Below are 14,361 nucleotides of genomic sequence, written 5' to 3'. Positions count from 1 at the left end.
CCATCCTTTCTCATTATTATTATATATATATAGAAGATACATCCATCTCCGCTCTAATCTTGTTTGTAAATGTTCAATTTCAATACTTTGAAATGGTTTAACAATGGCCACCGACAACGTGTATAAATGTATTAAACCAATTCCAACCAAGTTCTGGTTTTTGCCCAAGCAACTTACACCAATGCCAAACTTGTTTATCAAGGAACAAAATTTTTCTCGAAAGAATAAGTACCACATGCTACCATCGAAAAAATGAGGGTCTTTTCCTCAATTTAAAAACAAATAACTAATATCTTTCTCCATTTTTTTCTTATTGCTCTCAAAAAACTGAATCCCAATTTTTTTTTGTTGGTTGGTTTTCACAATTTTCTATATATAATTCGAAAGTCATATTCGCAAATGCCCTCCAAATATAAAATCAATTTGTATGTATGAAAGTATGAAACATTATATTTCCAGACTTTTTTTTTATTATTTAATTTGTTTTTTTATTAATTTCTAAGAATTGGTAATGTCAAGTATCCAGGTAATTTACTTTTTGTTTTCTCCATTCATATCCTAAGTGGTTTTTTTAGTTGAGGCATTTGATGCATTGAAACCACTTCTGAACCAATATTTGCTTACCAAGCTTTTTGGATATGTCAATGAGATAAACATGGAACATGTTTCGAGAATGTTTTTAAACATGTTCAATATTTTCAAACAACTTTAAACATTTGTACAAACTCTAAATACGGGTCCTACTGGCCATTTTCAATACCGCAAACTCGGCCCGACCGGCAGCACATCCCACCAATATCATGTCATCAAAGGTGTCATTCAAGTCACAAGAGGAAAGAAGTCAGGCATCCGCTGCAACATCAATATAAAAACTAAAAACAGTCGAAATCATATTGTGCTTTAATAAAGATGGAGTGACTCTCATTCTGTCGCCCAAGTGTCCTACTCAATTTAAGTGACTCTTGCCTTCGCACTTTCTTGTAAGATATGCTTTGATGCTATGAAAAAAATAAAAGAATTACTTCCTCCTAGCAAATATTTCGAAGATGGTGATTCTCATTCATGTATATTCATGCACAAAACTCAAAAGATTGCCTTTTCTTTTAAATAATAAATTTCAATGCGACAATAATAATTTTTATGCTATAAAAATTAGATAATTAAATTAGCTAGTTGAAGTTCATTATTTTAATTGATAAAACCATTTGTTAAAATCTAAAAAAAATTCTTGGTAAAAGCAAGGCACATTTGCACGGTTGATGACGTCATGGTATCAAAGACTATAAAATTTGCCTATAGTAGTTGCATTTATTTTCCGTAGACTTTAGGTTAGCATAGGTGATTGTTTTTTAATATTTTCACTTTATTTTAATTTACTTTAAATATTTCCATTCATATTTTCTATTTCACAAAGCCTCAAATGGATCAAATAAGGGATTTACGAAATAAGCTTCAATACTCTTTACTAGATTCATTACCATTCATTAAGGTAGCCGTTTCAGGAACATAGCCACATATCTTGAGTTCATGAAACAACACCTCTAACATCGAGTATATATTATCTGCATCAGCATGGTATTTGTCACCAGCAACAAACTCATGAACCTTACCGTCGATCTCAATCGAGCTAAACCCCGGTTTTTTCTGCACGCCTCGGGCTTTCATTGTTCTCCTGACCTTGTTGGCGCCTTCCCACCTCCCGACTGCTGCATATATGTTCGAAAGCAGCACGTAACTCGAATCACCACCAGGGTCCAACTCAAAGAGATATTTGATCAACCTTTCAGCCAGGCTCACATCACCATGAGTCCTGCAGGCAGCCAGCAGCGACCCGAGTACAACTTCATTTGGTTTCATCGGCATTGTCTCGATCACGTTCAACGCTTCATCCAACCTCCCTGCACGGCTGTAAAGGTCAACAATGCATCCATAATGCTCAATCCTAGGAGTAATTCTATGTACTCTCTTCATGTTATCAAACAATTCCAGCCCCTTGTTCACTAAGCCAGCATGGCTACACGCAGTAAGAGCTCCCGTGTAGCTAACTCCATCTGCCTTGAATCCTTCCTTCTGCATTGCATCAAAAAACTCCAGAGATTCATCTGCAAAGCCATTAATAGCAAATCCCACAATCATTGAATTCCAAGATACCAAAGTTCGTTTGGGCATTTTATCAAACACTTGGCGGGCAAACTCAATGCATCCACATCGAGAATACATATCTATCAATGAATTACTTATCCTAATATTATCCTTAAACTCCTGCTGCATAAGGAACCGATTAACCCATAACCCAAAAGAAAGCGCACCCAAATCAGCACACGCCGCAAGAACAGCAATTATTGACACATAATCAGGCTCGATACCCGAGCATTGCATTTCATGGAAGCACTCCAATGCTTGTTCAGAGTACCCCTGTTTCAAAAAACCATTAATTAAAGCCGTCCAGGAAATCGCATCTCTTGTAGGCATTTCATCAAACAGTTCAATGGCCAACTCAATCTCTCCATTCCTCATGTACCCATCGAGCATCGTGTTCCAAGTGACAGAGTTTTTCATGTCTAGATAATCAAAAACATTCCTAGCAAGACCCAATTGAGCACATTTGGCATACATAGCAATAAGAGCAGTCCCAACCATTACATGCCCTGTATCCAAACCTAATTTACGGACGTACCCATGAAGAGAAGCGCCGAAGTGGAGGCTGTGTGACGGAAAATCAGCACAGCCGGAGAGAAGCGTAATGAATGTGATGTGGTTCGGCTCAACTCCGGCGAGTCTCATCCTGGTAAACTCTGCGGCGGCTTCGGGTAATTGGGCGTTGCGGCAGTAGCGAGCAATAGAAGAGGTCCATAGAACAATGGGTTTAATGGGATTTGAGGAATTGGGATAGCGAGGGAAATTGAGATTTGATGGATTTGAATTAGAATATTGTTGGAGTTGGAATTGGAATGGAACGGCGGTGTGCGCTGGAACGCTGCTCATCGTTCCAGTGTGAAGAATCGTTTGGGATAGAGCGGGAATGGGATTTTATTGGTAAATTCATTTCCTAAATTAATAAAAATTAAAATATGACATCTATAAACTTTAATATATATATATATATATATATATATATATATATATAATTAGTTTGGAATAAAAATCATTCATATGGTTAGAGAATGAAAATCTCACTCCCCTAATTTATAGAATGATCATGGGTTTATAAACAAAGAATACTCTCTTCTATTGTTAGGGAATGATCATTGGTATGATCATTGGAAGCCCAGAGCAAAGCAAAGCAAAGTCATGAGAGCTTATGCTCAAAGTGGACAATATAATACCATTGTGAAGAGTCGTGTTCGTCTAACATGGTATTAGAGTCATGCCCTAAACTTAGTCGTGCCAATAGATTGGTAAATCCTCAAACCTCGAACAAACTGCGAGGGGAGGAGAGGTGTTAGATGATGAAAGTCCCACATCGGCTAACAAAGTGGATTGTGCGAGGGGAGTGGAGGATCGGTTAATTTACTCAAAGTGGACAATATTATAACAATATCATATTTTTTTCCAATTAAAAATATTCTTAAATTAACAATATTTTTTATTTGTTTTTTAATAAAATATATTAATGGTATCCAAAACTAACGGTAAAATTAGGATGCTAAAATATAATTATAAGCTTATATTTGATAATATTAATGATATTTCCAATCAGCTAACAATTTTTTACACAGTAAAAAGCTTTGTATAAAGAAAGCATGACATAAATAAAGGAACACAAAACAAAACAAAGAGTGAAATCAAAAGCTCATAAACCCAGCTCCAACTGCTTTTAACTGATTAACTTATATTCAGCTGAGGTAGATGGTAATAGTTCCTTTGCAATGTGGAGTTTACTCATCTTCCATCAACAGAGGTGAAGGAGTCTGCAAATCCGGTGGGTCGGGCGGGAATGCTTCCCTTACTGTCTTCAAGGCTCCTAAACTTCGTCTCCCCGCTCTCTGCTTCCTGCCATACCTTTAACATTTCAGGAAGCGGTAGACTGTAATCAATCCCCGACATACTATCCGCATCGTCGTCAATTGGTTTCCACTTCTCGATCAAAGGCGAAAGCACGTTCACCACATGTCCCATGTCGGGCCGATGAGTTGGCTCTCTAGCTGTGCAATGTCCTGCCAATTCAGCGATTATGAAGACCTTCTCGAACACCTCGGCGTTTACCGATAGAGATGGATCGATCGCACACATTAGCTTTTCTTTGTTCGACTTCATTCGCCAAAACCATTCGGCCAAGTACCGGCTTTCCTCCGGTCGCTCCTCATCCAATGCCATCATTCCGGTCAAAAGCTCCATTAGCACCACGCCGAAACTGAATACATCAGCTTTTGTAGTGATCTTCCCCATCACTGAATCCCCAAACAAATTTAAGAACAAGAAGATTTCAGAAAATTGAAGAACTTCAAATCAAACAATCAATTATTAGCCATCGGAATGAATGCTATAAGCTCGTTTGATAACGTTTTGGTTTTTAGTTTTGAAAGTTGTGCTTGTGTTAATAGAGTTTATAGGCCTAACTTTCTAAAACAAAAAAAATGTAACCGTTCAAGTCCACCGCTAGCAGATATTGTCCTCTTTGGGCTTTCTCTTTCAAAGGCGCGTATGCTAGGGAGAGGTTTCCATACCCTTATAAAGAATGCTTTGTTCTTCTCCCCAACCAGCCAATGTGGGATCTCACAATCCACTCCCTTCTGGGGCCAGCGTCTTTGCTGGCACTTGTTCCATTCTCCAATCGATATGGGACTCCCCAATCACCCCTTGTGGGGCCCAACGTCCTTACTGGCACACCACCTCGTATCCACCCCCTTCAGGGCTCAACCTCCGAACTAGCACATTGCCCAGTGTCTAGCTCTGATACGCCCAAGCACACCACTAGCAGATATTATCCTCTTTGGGCTTTCCCTTTTGGGGTTCCTCTCAACGTTTTAAAACGCATCTACTAGAGAGAAACTTCCACACCCTTATAAAGAATGTTTCGTTCTCCTCCCCAACCGACGTGGGATCTCACAAAAAATCAAATGGAGCCTTAACTACGAGTATCTATTCTATTCAGGTTCTAACTATGAGTAACTTTTTCGGGGTTTCCCTTTCGGGGTTCCCCTCAAGGTTTTAAAACACATCTGATAGGGAGAGGTTTCCACACTCTTATAAAGAATGCTTCGTTCTCCTTTCCAACTGACGTGGGATCTCACAAAAAATCAAATGGATATCAAATGGAGCAACTACGAGTATCTATTCTATTCAGGTTCTAACATGGCTGCGAAAAGTCAAACAAACCAAACATACTTCAACAGCCTAGCTCAATTGTTTGCCATGAGTTTTAAAAAAAGTGTTGGTGTAAGTACCTGCATACTCAGGTGCTAGGTATCCAAATGTACCAGCAAGCTTAGTTGCTACAGACTTCTCCCCATCTGGAGCCAACTTCACGAGTCCAAAATCTGAAACTTTTGCTCGAAAATCATCGTCCAGAAGAATATTAGACGATTTAAGATCTCGATGTATGAAGGTTTGTCGGGCTAAACCATGTAGATATTCAATTCCCCGGGCAACATCGAGCGCAATCGTCAGCCGAGTCATCCAAGGTAGAGGCTCCAATTTAAAACTTTTCCAATGGAAGAGATGCTTGCTAAGAGCACCTTGAGACATATACTCATATACAAGAAGCCTTTCAGCTCCTTCTATGGAATACCCCAAAAGCGATACCAAATGTCGATGTCTAACATGTGAAAGAACTGCGATTTCGGATTGAAACTCTTCTAATGCTTTATTACTGATTGATCCAGCCTCCATTCTCTTCACTGCTATTTTCGTCCCGTCCTCCAACTCACCTTTATAGACCGTTCCAAAGCCACCTCGGCCGAGCTCATTTTCGAGGGAAAAATTATTGGTCACCTTGCGGAGAACTTGAACAGCTACAACCAAATTCCCATCCTCAATCACATGAGAACTCTCAGTTCCACCACTATTAGTACTTGTCATGCTAGTTCCCGTTTGATTCGATACGTTTCCTGTGTTCTTATTCGACACAGAAATCTTAACTATGCTTTCTGGGTACGAGGGATCTTTCGGGTGCACCACAAAAGTTGGAGATTCGGCAGCTCGTTTTCTCCTCCTAAAGCAGAAGATACAGAACAATGCTGATAGAAATATCATGACTATAATGAGAACCGTGGCAACCACGTACATAATTCTTCTCGTCTTCGAAGACTTTTGCATCTCAGATTCGACATGGACAGATGAAGAGGAATTCCTTACTGTAATTGGAGATCCAGGAACTGGACTCCTCGATGACGCATCACCTGAGGGATCGTCTAGGGGAGGCGACACACTGGTAAGTGGTGGATGTGTAATCGGTAAAGGAGGCACTGCAGAATGATTAGAAACCAAAAAAGGATTTCCCAACGTTAAAACTTTAACATCATCTCGAAATTTCGGTAAAGGAGGCTCGAAATTGTTTCCAGTCAAATCCAACAACCTCAAAGATTTCAAACTCGTAAAATTCTGAGGAACTATACCACTAATATTATTGCCAGCCAATCGAATTTCGATCAACGAATCTAAGTTCGATATAGAAGGACTCAAAGTACCAAGAAGTCCTCGCTTGGGCAGATTGATCATCGAAACCTTGGACTCAGGATTGCAACTAAGTCCCAACCAAGGCCCTTGGCATGGATCATTACCCGACCACTCCGATGCAAGACGTATAGGATAATTCAGACTGCCAAGAAAATACAAAAGTGCAGTAACTTCTGGGGCACATTGTAGACCTGGTTTAGACTGACAAAAATAGTTGTAATCATAAGTAACATTACGAGCCTCGAACTCCGGTATCGGACCCATTAGAAAGTTATTATTGAGGACCAGATTGTCAAGGTTCATCTTGGCCAAGCTCTCAGGAACCGGACCAACAAGTTGGTTTCTATTGAGATTAAGATCAGACAAAGCTGCTAGCTCCCCAATATTTTCAGGGATCACCCCTGAGAATTTGTTTCCATGTAGCCATAGCTGAGTCAAAGAAGTCATCAACGGAACAACATCGATCGAACCGGTCATTCCGGTATCCTGATCATTCAGCCATAGAATCTGCATCAAAGACTGCCCAAAACTTTCAGGAATTGGACCAGTTAACCGGTTGTAAGAAAGCTTCAAAGCTGTCAATGATGGCAATGTCCCCAAAAACTCAGGGACAGGCCCAACTAGATTGCTATGAACCAATGAAAGATTCGTCAGCTGAACCGACTTAGCAAGCTCATCAGGAAGAGACCATCCAGCAGTGGCATTGAAAGGATTATAATCCAAAGCCAATACCCTAATGTTGGTTAATCCATTGAAGAAATCTAAAGGGATCGTGTCGAACTCATTGAAATCTAAGTAAGCAAATTCCAGCTCTGATAAGCCACTGAAAGAAGGCAATGCCCCATTGAACTTGTTCTTTTGGAGACCCAAGTTTGAGAGCTTAGATAACTGGTTAAGATTCTGAGGCAAAGGTCCTTTTAGACCCAAGCCCTGAACCTGAATCTGAGAAACTCTATCACCTGCACAATAAACATGAGGCCATGGAGGAATCCCACATGGGTCATCTCCATTGTCAGGCCATTTGAGAAGCTCTGGATTTTCTAACCCCATTCTTAAGTCATTCAAGATTTTGACATCACTTAGGTCAGTGGCACAAAAACAAACAGTTGATGTGCATAACAAAACCAGAGAGATACAGAGCCCCAAATTGTAATCCATCATTTCCATTAAAGAAGTAAACAAAAATGTTGAAGAATAAATCGCAATGCACTGCAAAATCTCATGAATTGGAAAGGATTGAAGTCGAAATAAGCATAGCCCAGATCAGAAAAATGGCAAAAAGATTACGAACACCTGAAAACCGAAGCTCTGTTTCGTAAGAGGAGCAGTGAAAGGTAGATGGGGGAAGTGGGTATGATCGTGAAAAGCAGAGAAGGGGGCCTTTACGACTGTCTGTTTCTCTCGTTCGTCGGGTCTCCTTCCTTTGAACCTAACACGGCTTGCTTTGTCCTTTTCGCCCATCAATTTTGGCCTCATTACCCAAATTAACAATGGGGGCATGTTTAATCCACTCACAGTTGAGCTTGCCGACATCACTCGTTCTCCAAAACAAGAACAGGATGATTCAGACAAGTGACAAGAGGCCCTTCAAAAACATTTTAATTGATCATAGTTACATGTCAAGCTCTATGCAAAGCAGTGGTACTATGTGGAAGAGAAGAGGTTAGGAGTGTTCATATAACTAAATAATCTAATTCAAATTATAAAATTTAAAATTTAATCTATTTTTTGGTTTCGTCAATCTAAGAAACTTAAAAATAGAGATACAATTCAACCAAATCCAGTATATATAGTGTTTATAAAAAGTGATGCACATCACTTGTAAATGGTTGATATTTGAATTTTATAAAATTTTAGTTATAAATTTAAATATACCGTGTATATTTTTTTTTTAAGTAATTAAAAAAAATAACCTGATAATTCAACTCAACCCAACCCAACCCGAAAAATAGAGGCCAGGGTTGGGTTAGTGAAGTTTGGTTGTAAATTTAATTCAAGTTGTTCGGGTTATGAATCCAACCAACTAGAAATTTCAAGTTGGTCCAAAAGATTTTTCCCCCGACCATAACAGTGTCCAAATGAGTTTTGATACCTCATGTCATACATTTTTTTAATCATATACTCATTACTAGTGTATATAAAAGATGAATACATGACTCAGCTCGATCAAGACCCAATTCGGTAGATCACAACCTCCAAATGCGATCATTGTTTCTCCTCGACTTGGCCATTCTAATCTCGATGAATAATCTACTAATATTATTGTCATTCATTAAATTTATATTATATAAAAAAAAAATTTATGATAAATGACGTTGGCACTAGTTTAAAATTATATATTAAATTATCTTAAACTTTTTATTATCCAAACAAGATGGACAAATATAAATTAGGTTAACAATTCACTTTTATTATTAAAAAATATATATATAATAATTATGACTAGATCTTCTCACTATATTTTAAAAATATAAAAAAAAATTAAAGTATTAAAGATTGTAAAACAAAATTAAGGAAGAAGGCAAGTTATAATTATTTAATTAGGAATGTTTAATTATTAGTAATGGATAATGGTATTTTTGTTATTTAAAAATACATTATATTTATGTTAAATAAATAAATAAATAAAAGTAAATTATTAATAATTATGATAGAAGCAAGAGACAGGAAGGTGGGTCCCAGGTGTCATAATAAAAGAATGAAAGAAAAAGAAATGCCGTTAATTGAGGATGATTCTATTCCACCTAGGAATAAATTTAATCCATAAAATGGAAAAAGAATTTCCACGCCGACACCTAGATTTCAGTTATTATATTTAAAAAAAAAAAAAAATTAAACAAATTTTATTAAATAAAAAAAACTTAATTAACCCAATTATAAATTTTTTAAATTTGGTTGGTTTTATTTATTCAAATTTTTATTTTGGATTTTGAAACGAGGTCTAGTCAAAACTGACAATATTTTTATTTTGTAGATTGAGATGGGTTGATATTGCACCTGTCATACTTTGATTACACAGAACTAGACAATTCAATTGGCTTTACGGTTTCGTTAGGGTTTCGCCCATTGTGGAAAATTCTCCACTGCTGTCTATTGTGGGAATCTAGGTCGTGTCTCAATCTCAGTATGGTTGATCATCCTCTTGGACTAGCTACTTATCATCGTCTTGGTAAGTTATTGTCTCACCAACTAGCTAATTAGACACGAACCCTTCCTCGGACACATGTCCAACGGGAACCTGTAGTGAAACCGAACGTGGGCTGCTATACCAAATCCCTCGCTTCCCATCGGGGATTGAGTGGAAAGGTCATGATCTGTAGGGGGACATATCACTCATTCTTCCATTGGAGACAGGTGCAGGAATGAAGAAATCAAGTGGACTTAAGGGGGCTTTTAGAGAATGTATCAATAAACTAGACCCATGATTCGAAACATTTATCAGCAATAGCAGAAAGAAGACCAATAAAGTGGGATTCGAAGGCTCAATCCCTCAAAGCATGCGAGAAGGGTCGACATTAGCAGAAAGAGACAAAGCTGAGAAAATAGCTTAGGTTGGAGCAACACACCATCGAACGTTCAACAGGCAGTTTCATGATTAGGCATGAGTGCCCGAAAGTTGTCATTGTATACTCCCGTGGGTTGGAAGGCGGCAGGGAAAGGAGGTGAACACAACTCCCCCTCTCCCCATTCTACCGTCCAAAACATGTCAGTCATTCGAAGTTCTGGAGTTGATTCATATAGGAACAACCACTAAATCGGTAGAATCCAATCAGATTTGGTTTACTAAAAGTTGCAACTCAATTTCTATTTATATATATATTTATCTTAAAATTAGGAATACAAAATTAGGAAGAAACTACAATATTTATTTATTTATTTAATTTAATTTTTTAAAAAAGGTGTGAAATTGGTGGTTTTGTAAATACTTTATAAGATGGTGTGGGTTTGACTACATAATATTTTCCAAAAGTAATATTCCACACTCGATTAAAGCGTCCGTCTTCCTCGAGCTTTAAAGATTGAAGGATTTATAAAAAGGAGGGCCCTTTGGACTTTGGCTTAACCTCTCCATTCTCAAAATAATTTTAGAGAATATTACAATAATAATAATAATAATAATAAATTCGGGTCAAGGAAGAAGATGACAAGCGTGTCGGGTTCATGCACACATGTCTGAAAGCTGGAAGGCTCGAGGTGAGTTCATACAGGCGTGTGACGAGCTCTAGTTCATCTTGTTCGACTTCTTTTGACCTGCCCTATCAATATTAGTCCATCTTGACTTTGTTAATTACTGAATATACCATTGCCATATTAGGATTGATCTTCGTGAGAAAAGGAGTTAGCTATTCACGTAAGTAGCATATCGAAGCTCATAAATAAGTTTGAATTTGTTTTAGTTATGATAAATGCACGTTATACTAGGACCTAATTAGTAGTAATCATGATCGCATGTGTAGATTATAAGCATGTTAGAGGTTAATGATTAGTATGCATGTGTATGACTCTACTTTATGCTTACGAGATGATTCTAGTATATAACATACGTGAGTGTACTTATTCTACTAAACCTACCAAAAACTTGACTAGCATGCTGTGTGCTAAGTTAGGAACATTAGTATTCCTGACCATTGGGTTCTTTGTTGTTTTAGGCAACTAGAGCATTTAGTAGATGGGTCGTATTTGACAAATAGTGAGTCTTACATACGAGTCTGAAATCCAAGAAAATAGTTATAGAGCATGTTGTCCAATTAGTTTACTTAACCTCATGGAAACCCGACGGATGCGTTGTATGCTAAGTTAGAGACATGAGTATTACTAACCGTTGGGTTGTGTGCTATTTTGGGCCACCAGAGTGTTTAGTTGACGACCAAGCGGCCCACTCCATTCAGCCTTAGATCGCGCGCTTGTTTCAAGCCCGCACAAACGCTAACAGCCCAACGACCTGCACATATGCATTCTTCACCCATAATTTATCCGTGTACACGTGAACGCCACCCGATTGACAAACGTGAGCTCCGATGGCTCCTAATCGCTTATCCACTCAAGTTGCACTATTTAGACTCGTTTTCTATGATTTCAACCCTTTTGGAGCTTATTTGGATCTTATTGGAGATATTTAAGGTCATTATGACTCGTAATTGCTCAATGAGCTAGAAATTGGAATAATTTGATAATTTAGGTACTAAGTTCGTTAATATGTCTTAGTGCGAGTAGTGAGTCCACCTAGATTGAAATAGATTTTGAGGGACGCACTTGCCAACTCTAGAGATATCTAGTAACTTTGACTTAGACGAATCAAGTGAGTGACTCTACTATTAACTTGGTTGGATGAATTGTATTATATATGATGTCGCGTGTTATCATGGTCGTACTTTTTCAACCATGCGGTGTCGTGATTTTGACATGCTCACGACAAGCCTTAAGGGGAACTCGAGCCTCATATTCATTTTTCACCACCTTTGTGGCTTCGTTGGACCGTCAACGAGGTTTGTCTTCACCAACCGAAAACAGCTTGTGCGAAATCCAAGCTTTTTCGACCACACATGTTTGTGCATTCATGTTCCATCGTGTGCAACACAACAAAAGAACTATTTGGAACTTCGAGCCCTTCCTAGAAGCTCAGATAACTATAGAACCTCGGCCTGAACTTTTTGAAGCCCAGAGAAAAGGCCGTGGTAACTTATTAACATTAGATGCAATGAACATCTACATGTAGGCTGCTTGCGGAATATTTTTATACTCGCCCCTTCGTACACTGTTTTCAAGTATTCTTTAATTGCGAGTCAAGGTAGAAGAGCATTGAGGAGCTTCTAAGTCATAGATAGGGCATCCCAAGGCATTAGTTATTTTATGAATTTTGGGTCATTTTGTATGATTTAAAATTGTATCTCGAGTGACTCCAATTTGTAATAAACTTGAACAACATCTATTTGAATATGATTTTAGTTTGTTTTTAATTATAGCAAAATTTTACTATATCTTTATTTGTATACGTCTATCTTTTTCAAAATGGTCCAAAATTCAAAACCTCGAAAATTAAGTCGTGACAAGTAAGCTGTTACTTAAAACTGATGCATTAGGAACCTCATGATACTGAATCCATGGAAGTTTCTACGTAATAGGAATGATGCGATCTTCACAACCTTGCTAAATATGAATAGAGCCATTATTGTCAGGGAATGAATTACTCAAGTCGATGATGGGATTGAACTCCCATTTTGATCCATAAGAAGCCAATATGTCTCGGTTAAGCAACTCGTGTTCACCTTGTTGTGTCACTTTTTTCCTAAATTTGGTTGCAAAAGAAACATTACTGATACTAAAATTTGATAATACAAGCAGGAACAGGCTCACTCATCATGCATTCATTGATCGAGGAAGACTCCTGAAAGTCTGTAGTGATAAAGCTGAAGGAACGGAAGGCCACCAGTAATTCACAAAAGGAACCACAGGGGAAGCTCCTAGGAGTATGTAAATAAAGCTCAATTCAGAGTTAATGAAAGAAAAGTGTATAAGAATTGATCACAGTGAAATGAAGATTAAGTGCCTGTGTGGAATGTATTTTAGACAGCTCCAAATAGAGCATGCTCCCATTGAACATCCCATTACGTAAAATTTTGTGCCGAGTTGTAATTTGTCTGCTAATTCTTGAATGTCAAAAGCTTCGGACTTCACTGAACGTGCTTGATATGTGTCGCTCTCGCCATAACCAGCTCAGTCAAATAATACTATGTTGAGCTTAATCTCCTCTATAAGTTCGTGAAGATAAAAGATATTGTTGAGGATTGTTGGGAGGGAGTTCCACGTTGACTAATTTAGGGAATGATCATAGGTTTATAAGTAAGGAATACATCTCCATTGGAACGAGACCTTTTGGAGAAACCCAAAACAAAGCCATGAGAGATTAAGCTTAAAGTGGACAATATCATACCATTATGGAAAGTCGTGATTCTTAAAAACTATGGAGAGGCAGGTAAGCGATAAGCAAAGAAGAAGGATGTGTTACTTGAGAGGCAGGTAAGTGCATGTCTTTGGTGCTATTGTAGCCATGACACATAATGATTCTATATTGAGCCTCTTCCTTAGGAACTCCAATGTAGACCAAATGCCTGCCATCGCTGAGCTTTACTTTGGGTGAAGTCAGTGGAGGGTCGTTTGCAGATCCACATATCTTAAGAGGTGGAGGTTTCAGTGCTTGATAAACCCATCCAAGAAGACCCACTGCAAATGCTAATCCTATTGCTACAATCATTGTCTGGAGAAACTAGAAGTTCATTACTACCCATGTGATTCATAATAAAAAGATCATACTTGGTGATCAATTGTCTTACTGCAAATACTTCGTAGCAATTCTAAGAAATAGAATTTGTGTATTACTTTTTTCTTGCTCGTGTATCATCTAAGTAATACACCGTGAACTTGAGCCATGTCACAATCATACTATGTAGAGATCATACTATGAAGAGAGTAGGTTGTGAACCGCACGTCAAGTCAAGCAAAGCGGAGATCCTCAAGAGGCGCTTATCCGGCCACGCATGGGCCAATATAGAAGAATGTTATGATGCGACCAAGGAGGACGGTGCATCATCCAACATAGTATATAACGTGAGTGTTAAAGATCATGTGTTTGTTTAGATTGCTGTCAGTTAGTATCTGATTAAATCTCCTCATAGTTAGGAGTTGATTTAGTTTTGATTTGATCTACTGGTTTGTTACCAGATTTTCTGCAAATTTTTAGGTAGA

The 14,361-nt window shown here is 38.1% G+C and overlaps 2 protein-coding genes and 1 pseudogene across 2 annotated transcripts; all 3 read right to left on the bottom strand.

Moving 5' to 3' along the window:
* Nucleotides 1–1,446: 1,446 nt before the first annotated feature.
* PDE247 (Tetratricopeptide repeat (TPR)-like superfamily protein) lies at nucleotides 1,447–3,040 on the bottom strand. Its single transcript, XM_023665492.2, has one exon. It carries the CDS (start codon nucleotides 2,983–2,985, stop codon nucleotides 1,453–1,455), a length of 1,533 nt encoding a protein of 510 aa, XP_023521260.2. The 5' UTR covers nucleotides 2,986–3,040; the 3' UTR covers nucleotides 1,447–1,452.
* Nucleotides 3,041–3,647: 607 nt separating this feature from the next.
* On the bottom strand, nucleotides 3,648–8,115 carry LOC111785009 (receptor-like kinase TMK4). Its single transcript, XM_023665493.2, has 2 exons — nucleotides 5,388–8,115; nucleotides 3,648–4,391 (listed from the first exon to the last, which is right to left on the bottom strand). The coding sequence occupies exons 1-2, from the start codon at nucleotides 7,783–7,785 to the stop codon at nucleotides 3,883–3,885; spliced, it is 2,907 nt and encodes a 968-aa protein (XP_023521261.2). The 5' UTR covers nucleotides 7,786–8,115; the 3' UTR covers nucleotides 3,648–3,882.
* Nucleotides 8,116–12,654: 4,539 nt separating this feature from the next.
* Nucleotides 12,655–13,870, bottom strand: LOC111785005 (uncharacterized; annotated as a pseudogene).
* Between the last annotated feature and the right edge of the window lie 491 nt (nucleotides 13,871–14,361).

This window comes from Cucurbita pepo, chromosome 9 (assembly GCF_057944985.1).
Source record: "Cucurbita pepo subsp. pepo isolate OVF chromosome 9, ASM5794498v1, whole genome shotgun sequence".
Taxonomy (NCBI): domain Eukaryota; kingdom Viridiplantae; phylum Streptophyta; class Magnoliopsida; order Cucurbitales; family Cucurbitaceae; genus Cucurbita; species Cucurbita pepo.
This window is presented reverse-complemented; position numbering and strand designations above follow the sequence as displayed.

Coding starts and splice junctions, on each gene's coding strand:
- PDE247 (XM_023665492.2), bottom strand. CDS start 2,985: ATGAGCAGCGTTCCAGCGCACACCGCCGTTCCATTCCAATTCCAACTC.
- LOC111785009 (XM_023665493.2), bottom strand. CDS start 7,785: ATGGAAATGATGGATTACAATTTGGGGCTCTGTATCTCTCTGGTTTTG. Junction 4,392..5,387: donor CCTAGCACCTGAGTATGCAG/GTACTTACACCA, acceptor TTGGGGATTCAG/TGATGGGGAAGATCACTACA.